A 26,473-nucleotide genomic window follows, 5' to 3' on the forward strand; every position below is an offset into this window, starting at 1 on the left:
TTCATTTTCCATTCTAAGAGATAGTATGATCTAGATAATAGGTGAAGAGAAATGGTATAGTCAAGGGTCACTTTCTTATTTCTTCACCTTGAAATAATAAGAATGTCTGTTTCCAACTTGAGTTTTTGGACACCATAGTCCTACTTCCAAACCACAAATATCTCTTGCAACTATAACCACTGTTACAGAAAGAAATGAGAAACATTTCTCATAGGAGACATGGGTAATCCACATTAATCAGGTGTACTGTACATCGGGGAGATGACGTTTCAATTAGTATTTGTTATGTGAATTAGTCAAAAGTTTTTTCTGTGTCTCTAGGATACCGACAGTGTGGTCCAGAAGAATTTAGTTGTGCTGATGGGCGGTGTCTTCTAAACACTCAATGGCAGTGTGATGGAGACTTTGACTGTCCTGACCATTCTGATGAAGCACCTTTAAACCCAAAGTGTAAAAGTGCAGGTACAGAAATATATACAATACCGTGTTTATTCTAAAGTGTTTTCAATCGAAAAATTGTGATTTTTTGTCTGGTATAGTATTCAAGAGAGAAAATGCAAATTATTAAGCATGTGATGTTTCTAGTGACACCATGCCGGGTACTAGTAGTTTGACTATGTGGAAAGCTAGTTTTGGAAATTTAAGTCTGTGCCAAAAATATAAAGATTTGAGGCAGCGGTACTGCTGAATTCACCATCCTGTCTTCCCCACTGCCAAAAATTCATTATATCTTCATGTATTATTTTATATGAGAATAATTTCACTGTATTGGCCTATTTGAAAATTCAAATGCAAAAAAGTTAAAATTTACTGAGAAGTAGTCTGTATTATTCATAATTAGGCAAAATGAAACAAATTGCATATCATTTGAGTATACATATATTAAAAACTTGGTCTGTTTATCACTTCTGTATTCCAAATACTAAATATATAATCATATATTACAGAATATGCTCAATTAATTTTTTTCTCATGGACTTTACATGATAATGGGCTTTCTTTTAGCCTGTATGATGATGAGTATTGTTCAAGTCGTCCGGCTATTTTCCATAGCTGTGTTTGGAACAACTAGTATTCACCACTGATGTCTGTTTTATACCCTGACTTCAAAATGTGAATGTTATGTTTCCAGGAAGAAAAGAATTTAGGAATATATACCTAGTCTAGATTCTTAGTTTTTAGTGACATGTAATTTCTCAGAGACCTATGGCTTGAGGGAATTGTCAAACTATCATTACGCTTTTGAACTCATTCTTCACAAAATAGAGGAGGCAGAAATAGTTCATTAATTTTACTATGGATGTTTATTTTGATAATTAATTTTCATTATCAAGCTATATTTGCAATAAGTGTTAAACATGAAAGTACATTTTGCCCTTGGTTTTCTGAACTTTATGTATAAAATATTATACTGAATATGTAAAGCATTTTACATATACTTATATTATGATTTTTGACACATGAGTTAATGATATTTGTGAATGTTTTCAACAACTGTAGTATAAAACAATGGCATGCCCTTTATGTTCCATTTGTTTTATTTTTTTTCCAGAACAGTCATGCAACAGTTCATTTTTTATGTGCAAAAATGGCAGGTGCATTCCCAGTGGAGGTCTTTGCGACAATAAGGATGACTGTGGCGATGGTTCAGATGAGAGAAACTGCCATATAAATGAATGTTTGAGTAAGAAAGTCAGTGGATGTTCTCAAGACTGTCAAGACCTTCCAGTCAGTTATAAGGTAGGTACTCATCAAAAGTAGCAAATCATATGATACATTAGAATTTGAGGTTAAGAAACCTATTTAATGCAATATAGATGAAAAAGTTTAAAGCCATCATAATATTAAAACAAATTAAATGGAGAGTGTCTATATGAAGATACCGTAATAGCAGTGTGATATAAAAGTTGTGAGAATATAGTTAAGAAGACAAAAATAAAATTGAAGCATTTTTCAACACATTCAGAGCATAAAGGAAATAAATAAACCATGGAAGACTAGTGGTCTAGTATTGTATTAATGTAACAATACTGCTATGTTAATAGCTGTGTAAATACATATTTAACTCTTAAGTTTCCATTTCTTCCCTTATTCTCTCTCCAGTACATCTTCGAAGTGGAATGGGCTAATCATTTACTACAACACTGGAGAATACAATATTTTTCATACAGACAAGAAGGAAAAAACCATAAACTGTGAATTATTAGGACTTAGTGCGAATATACTAAAATAAACCATATGTAATATCCTAGTTGTTTTTTGTAAGTACCATTTCCCTGAAGAGGGTGATTTGCTGACAGAATCGATGGACAGAAATAGCTTCTAAAACCAACTCTGTTTCAGTATGTTGGAATGATGGACAAAACTAACACAATGTTGAAATGTAACGTTGTATATTAGGTTAAAATCGATTTTGTAAGTATGGGAAAACCTCATTAAGAGCAATCCCTTTGAAAATTAGTGTTTTTAATGGAGCAACAACTCTGTATGAATCTTCAATAGAACATAACTACTATAAACAACAGAGGCAGTCTAATGAAAATTAGTACTATTACAGGGTTTAGATTTTGTTCTACCGAGTTCTGCCTGGGGGTACTGCGCACGTGTATGGACACAGCATTTTATCAAGAGAAACCATGATGAATTGGAGTGTATCCAAATTTCTATACCCAGAAGCATTAGAGTCTGGAGCACATCTTCAGAAGAAGTTTTGCCTAGAGCAAAGACGATTTGCTAGCTGTATTCACATACCGTATATGAAATACTCTAATAGGGAACATAGTTAATCTGAGTTGCTTAAAAGATTGGAATTAAGAGTTGGAAAGCAGATTCTGTTCAATACAAGGAAGAAGTTTCTAATGTTAGAACACTTCATATTGGAATGAACCACCTCACACATCACCAATGAAAGTGTTTCTGCAGTAGCTAAATGACTTTCTTTAAAGGATGGTAGAGAATTTGTGTATGGCAAAGATGTGGGGCCATTGTTCCTGCCAGCCTTAGCATGCTATGACAAGCCAGTTCTGTCTAACAGTAAATTCAACTAAACAACCAATTTGCAGTTTTTAAGTTCTGAACTTCCGGTATTATTAACTTAGCTACATGGCTAGGTTGGTTAGGATTTTACTGTATATAGACGTAACCTAAGAACCACAATAATCAACTCCTCCCTGCAAAAATTAGAGATAAAAAACTGAAACACCAAGAAATATATATTTTAAAAAGTGTTTTAGACCCAATATTGTATTAAGAAGAAGTGGTTTAACTTGTAAACTTAAAACATGAACTCATTCGCAAACTATATTACACGCAGAAAGATACAAAGCAAATGAGCCAGTACATCTTTTAATGAGATGAGCATGCATCAAATAATTAATTTTGGCAGTAAATATTTTAAAAACCAATGAAGCAGAAAAGAAATGTTATTGATCACTTGTGTACAATTAACATAGAAATCTTTCCTGAATATATCAGGGAATGTGTTTTAGAATTATTGCAGGTAACTAATTAAAATTTTAAGTCATAGCATTATAAATAATTATTTAGCTCTATCATATATACAGTTAGGTACCACATAATGATGTTTTGGTCAACAATGTGCTGCTTATACAGTGGTGTTCCTATAGAATTATAATACCATATTTTTACTGTACCTTTTCTTTTTTATTATACTTTAAGTTTTAGGGTACATGTGCACAATGTGCAGGTTTGTTACATATGTATCCATGTGCCATGTTGATGTGCTGCACCCATTAACTCTCATTTAACATTAGGTATATCTCCTAATGCTGTCCCTCCGCCCTCCCCCCACCCCACAACAGGCCCCGGTGTGTGATGTTCCCCTTCCTGTGTCCATGTGTTCTCATTGTTCAGTTCCCACCTATGAATGAGAACATGCAGTGTTCGGTTTTTTGTCCTTGCGATAGTTTGCTGAGAATGATGGTTTCCAGCTTCATCCATGTCCCTATGAAGGATATGAACTCATCATTTTTATGGCTACATAGTATTCCATGGTGTATATGTGCCACATTTTCTTAATCCAGTCTATCATTATACCTTTTCTAAACATATGGTGAGAGATGTTTAGATACACAAATACTTAGCATTGTGTTACAATTGCCTACAGCATTCAATATAGTAACGTGCTCTACAGGTTTGTAACCTAGGAACAATATGCTCTACCATATAACCTAGGTGCATGATGGCCTATACCATATAGGTTTGTTTAAGTACGCTCTATGATGTTCACACAATGACAGATCACCTAACAGAGTATTTCTCAGAACATATCCCTGTCATTAACTGATGCATGGCTGAGTGTGTGTGTATGTGTGTGTGTGTGTGTGTGTGTTCTATGTCATACATTTCAAAGTAGATTTATTCGTGCTTATTCCATGTGTATTTAATGTCTATGATAACAAACTTGGTAGTAAATTATAAAACATATAGAATATCAATTATATACTTTGTGACATGACATCAAAAATAAGGTTTGATGTCATTTTAAATGCCTGCATATAAGTATTAGCATACAGCCATACCATATTTGGAAACTGCTTTTGGTAGAAGACAATATTATACAGAAACACATGTTAATTCATACTTATTTTAAGTATCTTGAAAGATTCCTCACATATAAATACTTGTTTATTAATACTTTATAAATGCCAGTGTTTTCATTTTGTCTTCTCAAGAAGCTGTAGAACGAAGTGATAATTCTAGTTAAAATAGACAAAAGTATTTAATCCTTCACAAGGTGTGTACTTATGTTATCAGACGGAATTGCTATGATGTTTTTAAGTATGTAAACATGTAAAAGTTAGTTAATAATATAAAACATCTATTGATGGAAATATGACTTGTACAAACATTCAAGATGAGACCAGAATCATAAATAAAAGATTTAAGCAAAGGTTCATACCAAATATTTTACATATTGTGTTCATATTTATGTTTATGCATATACATACAGACGTATATATTATGCACACAAATATATGTCATATATATGACAATTTGTTGATAGGAAACTGAGTAAAAAGCTTTGTGTACAACTAGATGCTTCTACCATGTTGCAAAAATATGTGAGCTGATAGATTTCTCTGTTTCAGATAATGGTGAAAACTATCCAGCAGCCTACTTCTCCTTGTAATATAAGCAGAACATGACAAGAAATCATCCTCTAAATTCTGCAATACAATGAAAATTGCTTACAAAAGCAAAATTTAGACCTTATGTACTGTGGCCAATTTGCATGTTTGCAGTAAAACAAATACAATGTATCTAACTATTCAAAAGGGAGTAATAACATTTAACTGAAGCAAAAATCTTACTTGGATAGGAAGGATAATTTACCATGTAAAAATAAATGTACTTCTGGGAGGGAAAAAAGTTATGATGTATACAGTAGAAATAAAATGATCAATATTTGTCACGTTACCTGGAAAGCTGCAAAGGAATTTTCCTGAGAGAAATAGAAAAGGCTTAGTTATTTTTTCTGCTAGCTATATTTTCTTATAAAAATTAATGTAACTCAAGAAAATTCTAAATAATTTGGAATGGTGAGAAAAATTAAGATGAGGCTGAATACATATAATTCTCACTTTCATAAAAATTGTCTTTTTTAAGTGAAAGAGAACATTCTAATCTTATTTTCTATAAAATATCTTTGAAAATGCAAAAGATTATTATTTTCTTTCATTCAATTTATGAAAGTTAATCTAGTAGAATTTCCTACAGATGTCTTTTTATTATTTGAGACCAAAAATATTTTTATTAAAATAGATTAACAGATTGAGAAATACATTGTCTTTTTATAAATGTTATTTCAACCAAAATAAAATTTTTAAAAATTTACTGTAAATCTTAAACTTTTGTTTATACAGTTTTATATTATAGTAACATTAATCAATTTTACCTTCAGGAAATTAATTTTCCATTGTGTGTTTTTATCCAAGCCATCTATTTCATCTAGTACTTCTATAAACTTGACATGAGGCATTCAAAGTGATTTTCAGAAACCCCATTACAATAGTGATGCACTTTGTTTCATTTAATAATACTGTTTTAGAGGAATTCAACACATTCTATAAAATTTCCTTTCATTTGTCCTAAAGTGACTCTTGATTCAACACTGCTCTGTATCTACTAATTGGAACTCTGGCTTCTGACTACACAATCACTTGGCTTAATTTTTAGGCCTATCTGGGATTACTACCCCGTCAAATTTCTCATTTTCTTTTTTTTTTAATATTTCTTTTTAAAAAATTGAATAAAAAGATATGATATAAAATTCATCATTTTAACCATTTTTTTATGTATACAGTTAATGGTATTAAGTATGCCATTTTCTTTGGCCACAGTTAAGTACCAGTTCCTCCTGGTGGCAGGATGGATCTTCTCAAGGAAAGTAATATTGTCACTCAGTGAGATATAATGAAGGGAGTTTGGGAAATCAAGCTGTGGCTTTTGCCTTCAGTTTAACCCACTGGATTGCTAAGTGGGTTATAGAGATTTTAAAAGTCCATTATAATTTCTGAGCATTGTTAGATAAATTGTTGGTGTCAATTGTTAAACGTGAAAGTGCTAAGAGCTTAAAGGGTTTCATTTCCTGTAAACAGAATTGGGAAAAATAATGATTTGTCCTTTAATTAATTTCAGATGAAATTGATGTTACTTGGTTGCTTTCCTCCCCAGTATTGAAAATGTTTCATGTACTCAAAAATAATTCTAACCATAAATTGTTTCCTGATTATTTATTAATATGGACATATATCATTCTAATATATTTATCAATAAATTCAAAGCTCTGCCATCACTTTTATCTGAAAATAAATAAATAAATAAATAAGTAAATAAATAAATTTTATCCAGATTATGAAATATTTACTATGGAGAGCTCTTGAATACTAGTTACTTTTGACATCTCAGAAATCCTTCTTAACTCACATCCTACTGAATACTTACAGTTTCCTTTATTCCAAGACCACTCATCAGTCTGTGATCGTAATCATCTGGCCAAGTATAGGTTCATTTTCTGTAATAATAATTCTCACATGCCACTTGGCAGGGACTAGAACAGAACTAAAAGACAATGACCAATCAAAGTACCTCATGGTTTTTAGGAAGGCAAAAAATACACGTGGCATAATGTTTGTAGCCTAAGAGTTGACATACCAGTTAGTTAATACCATGTGTCATCAGAAGGACAAATAGAACATCATAGAGATGCTGAAGGAAAGAGTTATGATACAAACTGTTTTAGTTATTGAGATAAAACACATCTACATTCATATCACTGTTTATTCAGACACCTACATATCTAGGTATGGAATCAAACACAGTCGATAAATATTAATTGAGGATTACTATGTATTAAAAATTTCAGTGTGTACAAGATCTCATTCTGGCCTTATCTGAACAACTCCATCTTCATGCTATTGGATTTCTCATCAACTAACTAAAGATAATATTAGATTGGTACAAAAGTAATTGTGATTTTTGCCATTAAAGGTAATTGCAAAAGCCACAATTACTTTTGTACCAACCTAATAATATCTACATTATAGATTTCTATACTGCTTAAATGAAATAACATATGTGACAATGTTAAAAATTTTCAAAACTCCATGTAAGGATTCATTCTTATAATTGCTAAAATATTCTAAAAAGACAATGTAATGCAATAGAAAAATAAGAAAAGAAGTAGAAAGTTTCACTCTTTTTTTATTTTCTTTGCCAGTCTCTAACCACATGGCCTTAGCAACGTCAATTAACTTTTACAATCTTGCCAACTTCAAAAGATCAGATGAAGATATTTGGGAGAGTGCTTTCTAACTAACTTTACATAATATACATAATTCCCATCAAAGGTCAAATGCTGGGAGACAGAAAGACTTGCCTTTATCTATTTTCAAGTGCTTTTCTTGCTTAATGCTAAAGAGATACCCAATAGTAAAAGACAGTGACAATGATTATGCTCGTTTTTCTTTTCCCAGTGCAAATGCTGGCCTGGATTCCAACTGAAGGATGATGGCAAAACATGTGTAGACATTGATGAATGCTCTTCAGACTTTCCCTGTAGCCAGCAATGCATCAATACATATGGGACTTACAGGTGCCTCTGTACAGATGGGTATGAAATACAACCTGATAACCCAAATGGCTGCAAATCACTCTCAGGTATCGAATTGAACTTGCCCACTGATCCAACCTCAGTTATACATATGGATCCTGAATTTTATAGCCATTCTTACTGAATTCACTCCTCCTTGATGTCTCTGAAAAATCAAAATTCTTCTCTACTTCCCTTGATATGAGAATCTGTCACTCTGATTTTGCATGCTCTGTTCATAATAACATTGCCTTATGGCCTTGTGAATTATTGAATGTTTTCTAGATTTTGAGAGTGCTCACAAAAAAAAGGAACTATCTCTAGCACTGCTTCCTGCTGAATCACATGTTCTTGGGAGCAAGTTTTTGGCTAAAACTGTTAAAGAGACTATCGTGACATTATTATAATATTTTTCATTCTCCCCTCCACCATACATACATACATACATATATGCTAGAGAGAACAACAAGTTAACAATAAGAAGAAGCAACAATAGTAATAATAAATCAGCTATATAGGACTATTTGAATTCTTCCAGTGATTCAGCAAATATTGTTAAACTTCTCTTTATTCCAAGGAGTGTATTTGATCCTGTAAATTATACATTTAATAAAGCATGGCCCATAACTTTAATCCTTTAGGAGAGAAATCACAGACATTAAAATGATACAAAGCAATAATATGATGATGACTGTTAAATGGGCAAAAAAATGGTGACTAAGGGCATCTCTATTCCCCTTGTTTTTAAGTATAATGAGTCAAATATTACTGCCAGTTTCTTATATAGATGTTCGTCAGTGGCAACATTTAAAACATTAGCTGTTTTTTCAACCACTTTAATAAAATAGCTATCAGAGATATTAATTTTAAAATATGGGTTTTTTAATGGGTTAAAACTTTATACATTATGAAGAAAAAAAATTAACTCCTTTCAATTTTTCATTCCACTGTCACTTATCCTTCCCTGAATCAATTTGAGGATTATTTGGAGACAATTTTTTTTTTTTTTTTTGAGACGGAGTCTCGCTCTGTCACCCAGGCTGGAGTGCAGTGGTGCAATCTTGGCTCGCTGAAAGCTCTGCCTCCCGGGTTGACGCTATTCTCCCGCCTCAGCCTCCAGAGTAGCTGAGACTACAGGTGCCCGCCACCACACCCGGCTAATTTTGTTTTTGCATTTTCAGTAGAGACGGGGTTTCACCGTGTTTGCCAGGATTGGAGCCCATTGTTTAATCTACCAATCTACTTGCTTTGGGCCATCTTAATGCTTGCTACATAATGCGTTTAGTGACCTGGGACAAAAAAGAAGAGATTAAATCTTACAAATGACCAATGTTTCCATTACTTTAAACATTCATAAAGGATTGTGTAGAGGAGATGAATAGTAATGATTAAAATATGGGTCTTGTTACATTATGTATCCACACCATAGTTGTTTCTCATTAGCAATTATACTTAGAAACTCATACAAATTTTAAATATAAAAATGTGTTCTTAAAGCATTTATGCTTGTTAAAGCATAAATCTTGCATACAGATATTTTTTAAAAATTAAATATATTTAAATTGTAAAGAACAGAATTGCCTAAGCAGTGAAGTGGAACATGACTGATTAATTTTATATTTATAATTGAGAAATCTATTGACACAGTGGCAAGGCACCTTCAACTGGAGAGCCAATTCTGTGTTGAAAAGTATTCTGAGTCTCAGTCTGGTCTCAAAAAGAAGATGAGAAAGACTAACTTGGGATCCCATCAAGGATGATAGAAGGGGGTATTTAACATGAGTGCCATAGTGTATATGGAAACATGATGTCATACCTTTGGTATTACATATTAATTACAAAACTAAAAGACAAAGGGAGAAAAATAATGATTTCAAACAATTTAAAAAGGACAATAACTCTATAACATTAAATAATTTATAAAAAATCCACATTTAATTATGTGATTACTTTTTTAAGTGTTTTTTTTTCTAATTTCTATCAACATCACGTTTTTTCATTTGGCAAATAAGTTTATGCGTGTGTCTTTAAAAAAAGATGTTAAAATGCTTGGGCAAATTATTCACCAAATGAATCTAGGATTATAACCACTGAGAATGTGGTCAAATTGATGTTAAATTATTCAGATGTATATTTAAATAAATATAAAAGAAAATCTTTCTGAAATTCTCTTCTTCAAGAAATCATTTTGTTTCCAAATAAATTCTGAAGAGAAAACCAAACAGTGGTTTAGAGGGTCTCCTGTATATTGAGCATGGTCAGATCTTTATCACGGTCTTTCCTAGATTCTAAAGTAAATGAGATACTAAAAGACATTGGACAAGCTGATAAGGAAGAAATAAAGACTATTAAAGCATTAAAAAAAAAGACTCATGAGGAAAGGTAAAATTAATAAACAAAGATTTTAGAACCCGGAGTTCAGAAATTATTTAAGACAAGTCCTCAGGCAGGTAAAAGAATATATATACGCAGTGATACTCTTGGTCTTCACTGAGGTCATCCTGAGAGCATTAGCCACTTGATTATCAAGAAAAAATTTTCTGACCATAAGAATGTTTTAGCTATACTGTAGGTTTCTAAGAGAGGTGAAGATTACCTTTTTCTGCAATTCATGCAGACAATCAGATTGTAACAGCAGATATTTTCTACTAATTCCAAATAAATTATCTGAATGTCAAGAATAATGAGAGTAAGTAAGGGATGCTCTTAGAATTTGCTAAATTTTCTGTACTGCCTGGGCGTGTGCTGCCTTTTCATTCTACTGCCAGCTAGGTTTCTCAGTATGATCCTTTTTAAACCCTGAATCTACCAGATCAGCACTACATTTGAAATCACATTGCTGCTTAACTAAACTGAAATTATGCAGAGGGGAAAAGCATAGATACTTAAAGTCTAATATGTTATTTGTGTTGGTGTTTAGATGAAGAACCTTTTTTAATTCTTGCCGATCATCATGAGATAAGGAAAATTAGCACTGATGGCTCCAACTACACACTTTTGAAACAGGTATGACACTCCCAAGATGACACCGTAACATTTAACATGTGTCCTAGCTATGTGTTAGAGCTGTAGAACTACCTGGCAATTAGAATTTGTGAAGCATATTTTTAGTTGTCAGGAGAAATATTTTCTTTGAAAATATTTAGTTTGTATCTGTTCTGCTCCAGATTTATCTTTGCCTCAAACTGTGTAATAGTGACAGAAATATGTGAAAGCACTGTCTAGAACAAGTGTGCCAAAATTAAGGTTATTTCTCATTTTTCTAGTATGTTTATGCCAGTTTTAAGTATAAATGAAGACCACCATTCCTGTGGTGTATTTTCGGCAACATAAAGAAGATTTACTTTCCTAAAAATATTTTGTTACTCATTGATAGATTCCTCCACTGCTTTTTATAATAGTTTCATTCATTTTTCTTCAGGATTTAGTCTCAAGTGTTAAATATCCACTAGCTAGTAGGATATTGACTCATCCTGACAGAGTTGGATTCTTTAGTCTTCCTCTATGTCACAGGTTAAAAATAAACATTTCAGATGAAAATCCAGATTTCTGGCTACTCAGGAAAAAAAAACAAAAAAGTGTAGTAGGGCAGCGCTCACATTCCTGATTGGTCAAAATCCAAGCTGTGTAGCAGCTGCCACATTGATGGAGAGCCCTGCTCTCCAGTTCACCAGTGTTTTCAGACTTTCCATATGCTTAAGACATGTACACTTGCCTTATCCTCCATAGCCATGAGGTTTACACCCTTGTTCTGAGTATGGCGTGTGCCACCAACATCCACCATATCATACTGCTTCTTTCTTTAATTCTAAATCTTACAAGACTGAGTACAATATAAAATATTGTTATGTTGTTTATAAAAAAAACTAACAAAAATTTAATCAAAATATAAGAATAAACAACTATTTCTTTAAGACATAAATAACATAAGAGAAATACTTACGGATAAAACATATATATAACTGCTTCAAGATGGAAAGTTTTTTGCTGCCCAAATAGTTTCCTAGTTTATCTAACTTGATTTAAAATATTTTTTTTCTGTATTTTTAAACTTTTTCCTGTGCTTTTAAACTTACATCAAAATTATAAGATATTAAAAATTATCTTTCTTGGAATATGACTTCACAGCCCTTCTAAGCCTTTCTATAAATTCAAAGTTGGGTACATCAGACACATATTTTCTAGTATGGTCTCTGGAACAAGGACATGTCTATTTTTTTCACTAGGTTGTGTGTGTGTGTGTATATATATATATATGCTGAATATATATATATAGAGACTGTATATATATATAGACTGAATATATATACTGAATATATATATATATAGACTGAATATCAGTTACCCTTCTTTAGCACATATATATATATGTATGTGTGTATATACACATATATACATAACATTCTGACCATTTAGACTCCACTATCTCAGTTTAAAGGAATAAAGTTATCTCTTTAGAATATTTTTAAGCTCAGCCAAACCATAAGTTTAACTAATATAGAACAATATTCATTATCTTCGTGACAGAGCTATAATAGAGCTTCAGTGATAGCTTCTTGCTTCATTTTCCTACCTTGTAGCTCAGTACATGTCTACCAGCATTCCTTTTGTTGTCTTTCACGGATAATGTGTTGTCAGAAATTGTACTTAATGGAACAAAATGATTTTTTCCTCTATGCATCATTTAAGTCTATTTCACGTAACAGAACTACTTTAATGCTCTTTTTTAAAAAAAACATTTTAACATAGCTCTTTTCTCCTGGTGGTATCATTTTAGACTGTTGCCAGTCATTAGTACCTAAGTGGGGATGAGTTTCAGATACTTTCTTAGTGCAGTACATATGGGAATGAAGAAACAGTGAGGATGATGAAGATGTTCATGAAGGATCTGAGTCTTTGGAAAGCAATTGATAATGGTATCCATTGAGTAAGGAAATAGAGACCCACAGAACCCATGGCAAGCCTTCTGCCCAGTTTTGCCTATGGGCTGCTGGGAATATGTCATTTCTTTCAGGGAACATATTTTTACTCACAGTTTTATCACAGCGTTATAGAAATTTTAAAGGAGTTCTAGTCAGTAGAAACCATTATCTTTGTCCAGAGAGTCTGTCCACATATGCAGAATGAAATAGAACATAGAAGTAATTATCTCTGCACATTTTCTCACAGCCAAAATAAATGAAAAGACAATATCCTTGTCTTAACTATTTGGAACTTTTATGTGCAGCTGATTAGGAAGAATGATTGATTCTAATATCACAAATTTTATTCTCTTTGTTGTAGTCAGTAACAATCTCATAAAGTTTTATTGCATAAAATTATAACAACTGGTGTAACTTTTTCTTGCCCTCTATATTCTACAACATAATTGTAGTAAGGTCAGCTATAACTTAAATTCATATACTATATTTAGAAACTGTACTTTAATGACATACATTTTGGGAATGAAAATTAATCAAGTACCTTTCCAATATGTTATCCAATTCAATTTAAACAGTGTCTTTCTTCCAGTAAAATTGTGTGAGAAACAAAACACAATTTCCTAAATTAATCATCTCGAACCAAAGGGTTCAAGTCTTTAGCTACAGAAATGAAAGAAGCAAATAGGATTCTGATGAAACAAATTTTCAGCTCTGAAACTACTGGGATGACTAGTTTTTAGACATTATTTTGACCATGCCCCTGGCTGTTTTAATGTTTCTTGCATATGATTCTGCAAAGAGACCATTGCACTGGGATTAAGAGTAAAGCTGTAGAAAAATGACCAGCTTGGCTGGATAGATATGTTGGAATTTAGAGCTTCCATTTTTCTGCATTTGCAGCTTTAATTTATCATAGTTGACTTACTAAATTTGGAATTGGATTTTTATTATCTAAATTGATTATTGTAAAGAAGGAATAGGATAATTCTGCCATGACCGGGGATTGTGGGTAAATCTTTGCTCAAGTTAGAGACATGTTTCTCTCTATTTTTTCCTTGTAAAGCTCTCTAATTTAGCCACCTGAATTGCCAAGTCATCCAGAATCCTAACTTATTTACATTATTGCTCTGGAGAGAAAAGCAGTTGAACAGAAGGGATATTGTAAACTACTACTGGAATGAATTTATTAAGCCCTCTACAAACTTGCCTGGAACACATTCAATTTATATTTTAGAACTTTGACTTACTTTGCATAGGCAACTTCCTACATATATATGGTTATGTGCATTTAGTTAAGGAGTTCTCCAGTTTTTAAGATGTAAATGGGTATTTAATGAATCTTTTGAATCTGTGACTGAATATCAGTTACCCTTCTTTAGCACTTATAGTCATTATTCATGATTTATAGTGTTGTCAGTAAGAAAGATACTTGCATTTATTCATCTTGGCTTAGCAAGGAATTTGCACTGAGCTATATTATTGCCTTGTGTCTCTTGTTTACAACCTATGGCACGAGATTTTGTGGGGTTAGGTTATTACAGGTTGTCTTTGTAATCTGGACTTCAAGAAAATGAGATTGCTCATTTTAAGCCAAATAAAAGCATAAAATTTGAACCTATGATTTTAACACTATTATTACTAACATTTAGCCCTGCTGTGAGAAGGGAAAATAAGCAGTATTTGCCAGAACCTTCTCTTATTTGCTGCTATACATAGGACAACCCTTAGTCTTGAATGCCCTTGGAAAAAAATATCTGAAGAGTAATCATTAGCCTTGGCTTGACTCTTAGAAAGAACTATTTAAATCTAAGTCAGTTTTATTATTATCACCAGATTCTGAATTTTGAGAGTAGATGTTGAAACTAAGCTCAGACCTGAGATTTACTTTCCTCTTTCTCCCTCCTCCCCGCAACCAAACTAAAACAAATAAAAAACCCCTGCCTCTCTGAAGATGCTTGTCTCGACCCATAGGACTACAGCTACTCATACATTTCCCTCTAAAACAATTTGAGACATAGCATCAGCTTTACGGTGAATATTGATGTAAGCAAGCTCTCCATAGATATAAAAACATGGCAGAGATCCCTTGAGGTTTTGCCAAATGTCTGTAACATTATTTTCTAATCAATAGAATGTATATATTAATAAATTACTCAGTCCTTAAGGTAGTAAATATATAATCTTTAACAATAAGTCAGAATTAAACTAATTCCTAGGCAATCATTTAAATAATTCTGCAGCTAAAAGATTCCTAGATCCTGGATGTACAGTCCTCAAATCGAATCAAATGTGAGAACTGCCAAACCAAAAAGCTGTAGCATCCAGAAACCCATCAATTTAATTTGTGTTCTGTTTTGCTACCTGCTAAAAAATGCATAACCATGAGTCTGAAGGGAGGCATTTCCTCACATTTCCACCGTGTGGAATAAAAACATGTTGATTACCCAGTTCCTCCTTGGTCAAATACTCACCCAAGGTTGTAACTTTTAAATTCTAATATCACACTGTATTGCCAAGGGGCCATCTGCAGCAGGAAGAAAGGCTCTTTTATATTGTTGGGACAAGAGCTTTGGGGGAAAGTAAAATTTCTATACCTTCTCTTCTGACTCATCAGATGGCTGTCCAGGGCTCATCTTAATCAGCTGAACCTTTTCAATTTAGATATATGCTTTTTTCAGGCTCCTCCATGGAACAGACTATAATGACATAAAGTTTATGTTTCATATTAACCTAAAGTGGAAATTGTAAACTTTACCTCCTTAAAAGAAGTTATTTTTATTTTCACGTTACTGGCTATTTATTTAAAACCATTGTAAATATTTTGAAATGTTGTGGCCTATGTGGAAAATATTTTCAAATTAATATGGTATTTTTTAAAACATATGATGTGAGGAAAATGTGAATATATGATACTTTTAATGAGAACTGGTAGCAAATACTTTATTATAATAAATAGAACTATTTAGTTTCAAAGGAAGACAGTGATTCCTGTAAACTCCTAAAACATTTTATAATTATTTCTATGAACTATCCTTGACAACATAGTCTTTTTTATTTTCAGGGATTAAACAATGTTATTGCTATAGACTTTGATTACAGAGAAGAATTCATCTATTGGATTGATTCTAGCCGACCCAATGGCAGTCGCATAAATAGAATGTGTTTAAATGGAAGTGACATTAAGGTAACTAGATATTACAATGATGGGATTGTTGAATATTTTATCAGTATGATTGAATTGTATGGAAAATGTTATTTTATGATCATGATACTACTCATAAAATGCATTAGGGTGGTTTCAATTTCACATTTGTATAGTGTGATTAAAACTTTAAATATGAAATATGAGACCTTTTATTCTTATGTTTCATTATAACACTATTACTTGCAATAACATAAACATCAAATTGAGTAAATAAAATATGGAACCTTATTCACAACCTTAGGAAATGGGATGGGTGCTTTCAGCTAGAAGGATTAGTGCCTGCAATTCAATTCTGTTGATTTAAATAAAAGAGAAAGTTGAGTCTAAAACTTTGTAATTGAAAAAGTTAAACATTAGAGTGTGGATTGAAATTATGATACTGTTAAAATTGAACCATTACAGATGTAAATAATTGAATGCATTTGTGTAAAATCATGAACGTCCTGATTGGAGAGGATCACATTTCTGTCACAGTTCTGTCATGTGTATGACCCATGTCATATTCTAGATATGAGCAACTTGGTACCATCTTATGTATTCTGAGTTTTAAAATCAAATTACTAATACTATATATATATATATATGCATTAAAACATATTATAAAGAAGTTTTAAATTCAAGTGAATAAAACCCATCAATTATTTTAACTTTTTTGTAGCCATCTATAATATCATACATAATTTCATTTTTGGTGAAAGCAATCCATTTCAAAAATATGAATGAGATCTTAAAGTATGCATGTACAATGATGAAACAAATAGTAAGCTGGATTCAAGTGATTTAAAGTGGCTGTATTTAATAATGGTTTATATAATAAAAAATCAGTATATAATGGTGATAGACAGATTAATTCGAGCCAGCACAATGGTTAGATAGAACAAATAAACAGATGAGTTTTTTGTTTTTTAATTTATTTTCCAATTAGTTTAAAAACTGTGAAGGTTTTATTACTCAAACTTGATTATATATTTTATTACAATACATTAAAAATTTTAATTACCTTTATATTTTTGAAGATACTTTACTATTTTTGAAAGCATATTCTCTACTGCCTTGCCACTACTATTCCATTACTACTTTAAGTCATGTATTTACATAAGGTTATGTAAAGATAAAATACATCTTTATTCCCTTAACTGTATTAATTCACAGATTTTCATTTAAATAGCCGTGCCAATTTTCCAAATTTGAAATGTGGTAGATAAAAGAAAAACAGATGTCTTGCATTTCAGTATAGGAGATTGATATCTTTTATTGTTACAAATGTGCATACTGCCATTTTCATTTGTATCTTTATTATTGATGGCATTAGGGAAAAAGATAAATTTAAAATTTTACTGGCATTTTATTGTCTTTATGTCTTTATTGGCTTCTATATAGTTTCAAGTTTTAATTTTTTTTTACATATTTCTGAAAGTACTGGGAATTCAGAAATGGCAGTGATATAGATCAAAAATTGTTGAGCATTTTATATATATTATATTTATACATGCAAAGACCATATTTCATATTGTATTTGGTATATTCATGGATTAAAATTGATAACAGCAGCTGAATGTGTACATCGTTACCTCCCTTTGGCTAGGTTCAAAATAGTGCCTATACTCATTGGTGTTTTCTTCTTTCCTTGTAGTTATCTAAATAGGGCAAGAGCAGCAGAGAGAGTGAGGAATGATACTGCTATCTCTCCCAAACTGGTTAAAGAAAAATAATATCTCTAAGTTTTTTTTTTTGTGTGTGTGTGTATATGTGTGTGAGAATTTTGTCCCAAATTTTAAGAGGATGAATAGATAAACTTTAACAAAAATGTGAACAACAAATGTGCAGCTCTCCAACAACTTCTTAAAAATCATTTTATTTAAAACTGTATGTAAGTTCTAGGGACCTAATTACACATTAGGTAATTTCTCACAGACAAGTAAGTAATTGTATTGTGGTCAATTATTCTCTTTTTATCTAAGTTCCATTCCTTACGTTTAAATGGAATTCCATATCTCTGTAAAAATCAAGAAGCAATTGCTCACTTCTTATTCTAGGGATTTATGCTGTTAACCTTTTAAATTCTTGTTTTGTAGGTAGTTCATAACACAGCGGTCCCCAATGCACTTGCTGTCGATTGGATTGGAAAAAACCTCTATTGGTCTGACACAGAAAAAAGGATCATTGAAGTATCCAAACTCAATGGCTTGTACCCTACTATGCTTGTTAGCAAACGGCTGAAGTTTCCCCGAGACTTGTCTTTAGATCCTCGAGCTGGGTTTGTAAAAACTGTTAAAAATCTTAAAGATTAAGACTGTGGGTTACATTCATAGTAGTAAATCTAGTTCTATAGGTCATTAACATGAAAATCCAATGTAACATGTAAGTGTGTAGAAATTCTCACTTAGAAATTTAAAAAACCAGTAATGTGATTATCACAATGAAAGGAATAAAATTAAGATGATCGAGTTTTACAGAAACTATGTTTTTTAAAGTTTTAAACACAGCTATTTTCCAACTAGTTGATAAATCCATGGTAGAAATGAATAAAACATACAGACTTCACTGATTTAATGCCTTTAAATCTTGAAGGAAAGGCAGGCCTAAGAACAAATTCTTAGATGATGTTTTGCAGTGGTTGGGGTAGTCACGTATATAGACAGTGTAATCCCTGCGCCACTTTATACCAGGAGACATAAGCAGTATCCATGGGTAATAAATGACAGGGTGCGTTATCATGTGCCTTCAAGATGGAAAGCTGAATGGGACTATTGGTAAGAGTTTGTGATGGATCTGTTTCATTTGCATTTCATTGCAAGAATGGAGAGAAGTCACAGTAAGGACCGAGGACAGCAGGCTGGAGATTTCAGATGAGGGATGAACACATCTGAAGGTGTCAAAGCTGTCTGGTGTATGTTTGCTAAAGTTCTATAGATTATGACCATTATAATTCACTTTCAATTATGTTGTTTTGGTCAGTAGAGTGTACATAACTTTTTAACTTTTTGCACTGTAATTTAGAGTGATTACATGCTCCAAAATGATCTTTGGAGAAGTTCAACCTACTCAACATACTTGGTAAAATAACAAATTTAAAGAAAGGTTGATGTTTTGAAATAGGACACATTCACAGTAGCAAGTGTTAGGATAACTTTGGTACTCCAAATTTTCTGCAATTTAAATTAATTAATTTTATTCACATATTTCACCAAACCACAGCTTTTATCATACCATATGCAATGATTAGATTTTGCTTCTCGTTAATGTATCTCTGTTAATTTTTTTGGTCCCTCATGTTTATAATTGGCAAAGTAATCATGTCATAGTATAATTTATAACTTAATTGTATACATTAATTTAGGTACAAATAGTACCTAATAGGAGAAGCTTTGTACTGTGCACGTATTTTTGTTTTCAAGGTAATGTGCTCATTTTAACTTTTCACTATATAATTATGTAATCATTTTATCTTTTTGAATATTTTATTTACCATAGCAACAGAAGGTTCAAAGAGTCTCAATTTTATTTTAATTTAAACTAGATTAAATTAAAGACACTAGAAAGTCTCTTTATATGTATGTTTTAAGAAATGATGGCCAGATGTACTAAATTTGGCTATCATCTATTCATTCTTAATTATGTGAATATTTCAATTTCTTGGATATTTTATAAGAAAGTTTATTTTTGATTTTTGATAGCTGGGTGTGGTGGCTCACGCTTGTAATTCCAGCACTTTGGGCGCCAAGGTGGATGGATCACTTGAGGTCAGGAGTTTGAGACCAGCCTGGCCAACATGGCGAAACCCCATCTCTACTAAAAATACAAAAATTAGCCAGGCGTGGTGGTGCACACCTGTAATCCCAGCTACTTTGGAGACTGAGGCATGAGAATTGCTTGAGCCCAGGAGGCAGAAGTTGCAGTGAGCAGAGATCATGCCACTGCAGTCCAGCCTGGGTGACAGAGCAAGACTGTGTCTCAAAAAAAAAAAAAAAAAATATATATATATATATATATATATATGTGTGTGTGTGTGTGTATGTGTGTGTGTGTGTGTATCTATATAAATGTGTGTGTGTGTATATATATATATATATATATTTGAGTCTCTGAACAATTGTTTTTTTCTTCAAAATCAATATGGCTGGCTTAGCTTCTCTTCATGCTATTCAAGATGCTTCACTTTCTAATGAAAGAAACATTACCTGTTTCATAATAGCAGTCTGTGGTCTTTTCTATTTATGAAGCAAAAACTGTGTCCTATTCTAGTGAATGCAGCTGAATCTATTAATAGGTTTAGGTTTTATTTCTCCCAGGTTACAGTTATTACCCCATAAACTGAAAGCAGCCTTAAGTTATCATCAACATAAACCCATCCATTAAGAGTGTCAATTAAAATAGCACAGTACAAAATTATTATAGATGTTATAAAAGACTCCATTGATTTCATTTTTTGATAATATTTGGATTGTGATATAGATATGTCATAACCAAAGAAAAAGGTAAAAGTTGGATCTCTTTATGAAACAATTAAAAACAACTATTTTAATGGATAAAATTTAATGGCACCTTTTTGTTCATGCTGTTTTCCTAGTTCCCCTGAGTGAGAAAATCAGGCAACTTGGATTTTAGCGTTGATGAGATGAGCTCTGGGGTGAAAATGCCATAACTGTATAAAATATTATGCAATCTTGCTTCAAAAAACGAAACCTTAAATTTAAGATTAGTAGAAATGCAACTGAACCTTCCTATATCAGATTGCCATTGCGACTTGCATATGTTTTGAGTATATCAAAACTACTGACTCCTGTTTCCTTGAGAAGTATGATTTCTGTCCTGATATTTAGTGAGGAAAAGGTAAGAATTTGTTTAAGGGAGAATGAAGATTATTAGGCTGTCCTATGTATTAGAGCAATGATACTTTTAGAAGACGTCTTGGGGGTCCTTTCTGCATTTTAATAACAGTATGTCAATTATTACAATATCACTTTAGATATGGTATTTAGCAGGAACGTAAAGATACAAGTAGACAGAAAATCTTCTTAGCTGTTATATTTAAATCCAACTGAAATCCTAATTTTTCTTATAATTTTATCTTAAGCTTCCTCTTATTTTGTGTAGTGTGGAAATGAGTATTCTAATTTACTATTAATTTAGGGTAATCGAAATAATTTACATTCAATATTGATAAAAATTACCTGTATGCAGGATATATATAAGCATTTTAAAACAGAATAGAGAATGTAAATATGTTAAAACTGCTGCAAATTTTATCTTTTTGTATAATTAAGGTGTCACTTCAGTTAATCATAACAAAGACCATTATGATAAACATTAAAGTGAATGTATGATATGCCTATTTAACAGAAAACATTACATATACTCATTCATTTATTCAACTCATATTTCTGGAATATTTACTGTATATCTGGCACTGTTGGTAGGAGTGAGAATAAAAATAAAAGGCACGGTCCCTTGTCTTCAAGTATGTTACAGTCTAAAATAAAAGGCATGGTCCCCTGTCTTCAAGTATGTTGCAGTCTAGTATGTAGGTAGCTGATTAAATAACCACAATACAATACAATAACTTTTAAGGTAGAGAAAATGAAAAGTGTTTCTGTCTCAACTGGGATCAGAGAAAGCTTCCTGAACAAGAATGGTAGAGTAAGAAGTAGCTGAGTGATGTGGTGCTCTACAGGGCAAGAGATATTTTTAGCAAAAAGAACAGTCTGTCTAGGTAAGAACAGACACACAGAAGAGTGTGGCGCATCCAGCAAATTACAAGGAACTTATACAGTTGGAACAAATTAAGCATATGTAGTTATGGATCCAGTTTACTTACAGAGTAAAGGAAAGCTAGGAATAAGTCAGAACATAACACAAAATGACAGTAACAAACATTACAAGGCTTCTGTCTTTGGCAAACAGGTAGAGGAGTTGTCCCCAGAATATGGGAACACAGAAAAAGAGAAAAATACAAGAACGGGAAACAATCAGTTTGTAGATCTATTGGGATTGGGAGTTTAATAATAATAATAATAATAATAATAATGATGATGATGATGATGGCTACCATTTCTGTAGCATTTTTTGAGTTAGAACACTTTATCAGTTTATCACTTCAGATGCATGTACTGTTTATCCAGAGTCTCTGAGAAACATAGAATTATTTGTATTACTTTCCTTATAGTTTAGATAGGCACATTTAACCACGAACCGGCTAAGTGACTTTCTCAGAATCGTTTAGGTGATAAAATATTACACCGGGGATTTAATTCAGTTTTCAGGCTTTGGCCCCAGATTTTTCCTATTACATCATGTCAGAGTTTCCAGTAACAAAATAATTGTGGATCATAAACATGTTGTGCAAAAACCATCTGAAAAAGGGATAAAAGAAAAAAAGGACCCCAAATCCTGTAGTTTCTTCCATTGTAACAATTATTATCCTTTTTAAAAGATTTAAAATTAAGACAAGTAAGGGCTGGGCACAGCGGCTCACGCCTCTAATCCCTGCACTTCGGGAGGCCTAGGCAGGCAGAACACATGAAATCAGCAGTTAGAGACCAGCTGGCCAACATAGTGAAACCCCCTGTCTACTAAGAATACAAAAACTAGCCAGGCCTGGTGACACAGGCCTGTAATCCCAGCTACCCGGGAGGCTGAGGCAGAAGAATATCTTGAACCCAGGAGATGGACATTGCAGTGAGCCCAGATGGTGCCACTGCACTCCAGCCTGCATGACAGAGTGAGAATTTTTCTCTCAAAATAAGGTAAAATTAGTACAGGTGATAAAAGTTTTTTGGAAGTGAAAAAAGCTGCCTAGATCGTTACCAGCATGCCTTATTTTAAAAGACATACTTTCATTTATTTTCTTTTACTAAAATTCTGACAATAATCTGTTAGAGGCCAGGCACGGTGGTTCACGCCTGTAATCCCAGGACTTTGGGAGGTCAAGGTGGGTGGATCACCTGAGGTTAGGAGTTCGGGACCAGCCTGGCCAACATGGTGAAACCCCATCTCTACTAAAAATACAAAAGTTAGCCGGGCTTGGTGGCACGGGCCTGTAATCCCAGCTACTCAGGAGGCTGAGGCAGGAGAATTGCTTGAACCAGGGAGGTGGAGGTTGCAGTGAGCTGAGAGCACACCACTTTACTCCAGCCTGGGCGACAGAGTGACACTCTGTCTCAAAAAAAAAAAAAAAAAAAAAAAAGTGTTAGGAAATCCACAAGGAAATAGTAGGTCCTGTTTTGAATCTGAAATATATGTTAATGAAAATATGTGAAAGACGCTCAGTATTCATATCCATTATTGCCAATATGGATAATGACAATGCAAATAAATTTAGAAAGACACATTTTACCCTCTGTAACTTGATATTTTAGAATGTCTTTCAGCGTTTTCTATAGTTGGAATAACTACCAAATTTTCCAAGATGAGCAGAAATATTACTTCCTCTCTAAAACATTTTCTAATTGTGCCTAACTGGTCACCACGTATTGAACATTTAACATTATATGACTGTTTTTAGCTGAAATGTCTTTCTCTCCATCTAGAAAGTAATTTCCTTTAGCACAAAGGTCATGTCTTAATCATTTTTTGTGCCTAACATGGAGACTGTTAAATTCACCACTGAAGAAGACTGATAAATGAGTAACTAGATGTACACAGAGAATGAGGTTATAGCTGCAGAGACCTTGTGCCTCCACCTTTGCACAAACCAATACACTGGTATGTTAATAACCTGCATGTTTCAAAGAGAAGAGTCATAAGGGAACTTTTGTTGTGATGGAATGAAAGGCAGACCAAGATGAAAATTCAGTTTCTGATTTCTGTAGAGGAACACAGAAATATTTCATTAAACTATATATTCACATAAGAAAAACTTTTTTTAACCAATTTTTTAAATCTATCCAAACAGCTCATTTCAGTATTCTCATATTCAGGCAAAAACACACAGGGAAATAATATAAATGATTAATTTTATAATTCAAAGTCAGAGATAATTGCAGGTGGAAAGAAAAAACTACTTCAAATTTAATACTTGAATTCAGGAAAAAAATAGTAAAAGCTGAGAAAGACTTCTATTTAGTCAATTTTATAGAAATACAATGTATAATATTCAACTATAAAAGACATTCTCAAATTCACAGAGGCCTATTGTTATGGTTACAAGCAGACATTCTTTTATGTGCTTATACTTCATTATATCTCACAGAATAGGTACTATTTGGGGCTGAAATTTTACATATGAGATTGGGGTAAACATTGCATATTATCTGGGTGCAATTTAGATCTCTTTCAGCATTTTCACTGCAGTTGTCACTTTTAGCTTTAATTATTTATAATACATTTTTACATAGGTAATTTTTAAGGGTTTCATTTCAGAAGTTAAAATTACCATTATGTTTAGCACAATCTTATTGACAAACTTGAAAAAAAAAAAGTATAGCAATGGGGCATAAGTATGGAAAGGAAATGATATCTAGCCAACAGAAGTTAGCTACCACTTATTGAGAGAGAAAATAAATCCTGTGTTTATGAAGGCTCATGCTTACCTGAGTACAGCTGAACACTTTCCTTCAGTGTAGTAGACTATTATCCATAATATTCTTCTGCTTGATGAGTATTTAAATAGACGAATCATGTAATAACTTACATAAAATCAAGGCAAATTATGTCCAAAGATATATACAATCCAGATGCAAGAGGTAGTCTAGTAGGAGAGTATTACTAAACTATAAATATATTAATAGGCATATTTCATATTTAAGTAAGATAATAATAATAGCTAATATTTGCTGAGCACTTGCTACATACTTACCAATGTTCTATGTTTGTTTCATATATTGTCTCATTTAATACTCACAGTGACCCTGTGAGAAGAAACTGTAATTGCTTCTTTTAGACATGAGGCAATCCAAGCTCAGGAAGGCTAATTAAAGCTTCTAAGTTCACATAACTAGTAATGAGAGGACTTGGGATCTGAGCCCATGTAATCTGTTTCTGGGATTTCTTTGCTTCAGATGCTGTATAGTGCTTGTTAGAAGAGAAGTCAGTGTACAGATCTAGAAACCTGAGTCCTTGTTCCAAGTTTCCCCATCATAATACACAAAGCAGATAACCTTTTATATTCTGTTGTCACTTTATCAGGGAAAACTTTAAGCTATATGATCTCCAGTACCCTCAATAACCAGAATTAAAATTCTAAATTGGCGCGGTGGTTCACGCCTGTAATCCCAGCACTTTGGGAGGCCGAGGCGGGTGGATCGCAAGGTCAGGAGATCGAGACCATCCTGGCTAACATGGCGAAACCCTGTCTCTATTAAAAATACAAAAAATTAGCTGGGTGTGGTGGTGGGCGCCTGTAGTCCCAGCTACTTGGGAGGCTGAGGCAGGAGAATAGTGTGAACCCGGGAGGAGGAGGTTGCAGTGAGCCGAGATTACGCCACTGCACTCCAGCCTGGGCGACAGAGTAAGACTCCTTCTCAAAAAAAAAAGAAAAAAAAAAATTCTAAATTGAGTTATACTTTGTCCTAAAATCTGAAAGAAATAAAACGTCATTTTTCTCAAGAAATTTATAAGGTGGTTGTGAAGATAAGTTTTTTTTCCAAATAACTATTTGTAAGCACAACAGTTTTTCATGCCTTCCTCCATCTAGGTAAAATTATTATTCACTCTTTTGTACTTCCATAGTAAAAAATTTTTATTAGCTGAAAAGTGAAAATGAGACTGTAATGAAAAACTCTGATTTGAGCTAAATTTCACACAATTCATAAGTGGGGAGTAATTTGGAGAGGAATATTTGGGCCCAGTGAGAAAGGGTTTTCATTTGAGGGAGAGAATTTCAGTTCTGGAACTCTTAACCAAACTTATTGAGTGTGATGTAACAGATGTTGGACTTCATGAAATAATATGCTTTTTCTCTTCTTGGTGTCTTGGTTCATAGTGATGGTAAGACTACCAGATGAAAAATTTCAAAATACAAATGAAAATTTAAAATTGCAATTATATGGAAGTTAGACCACTTGAAATTTGTAGTTTACTTAAGAAACATTATTATTGACATCTAATAATTTTCAATGCTTTTATTGATAGCACTGATCACATGTACTGATCAAATTTAATGGAGAAAAACCCTTTTTCACTTTTGAGGTATTTAAATTGCAAGTACAATTACATGTAGAGTAGCTAAATAGAACTATGATGGCACTCTCTAATTAAACCAGTTTGGATGTGTTATTTTTAATGTTATAGAAA

The 26,473-nt window shown here is 32.7% G+C and overlaps 1 protein-coding gene across 1 annotated transcript in view; it reads left to right on the top strand.

The window, feature by feature from the left end:
• LRP1B (LDL receptor related protein 1B) overlaps positions 1-26,473 on the top strand; it is a 1,933,392-nt gene that overhangs the window by 1,650,416 nt on the left and 256,503 nt on the right. Inside the window, exons 54-59 of the mRNA XM_003267617.4 lie at positions 322-462; positions 1,553-1,740; positions 7,998-8,181; positions 11,034-11,119; positions 16,097-16,219; positions 18,316-18,497. Of these exons, the coding sequence (XP_003267665.2) occupies positions 322-462; positions 1,553-1,740; positions 7,998-8,181; positions 11,034-11,119; positions 16,097-16,219; positions 18,316-18,497 (904 nt within the window). The remainder of the gene's footprint in view (positions 1-321; positions 463-1,552; positions 1,741-7,997; positions 8,182-11,033; positions 11,120-16,096; positions 16,220-18,315; positions 18,498-26,473) is intronic.

This window comes from Nomascus leucogenys, chromosome 20 (assembly GCF_006542625.1).
Source record: "Nomascus leucogenys isolate Asia chromosome 20, Asia_NLE_v1, whole genome shotgun sequence".
Lineage (NCBI taxonomy): Eukaryota > Metazoa > Chordata > Mammalia > Primates > Hylobatidae > Nomascus > Nomascus leucogenys.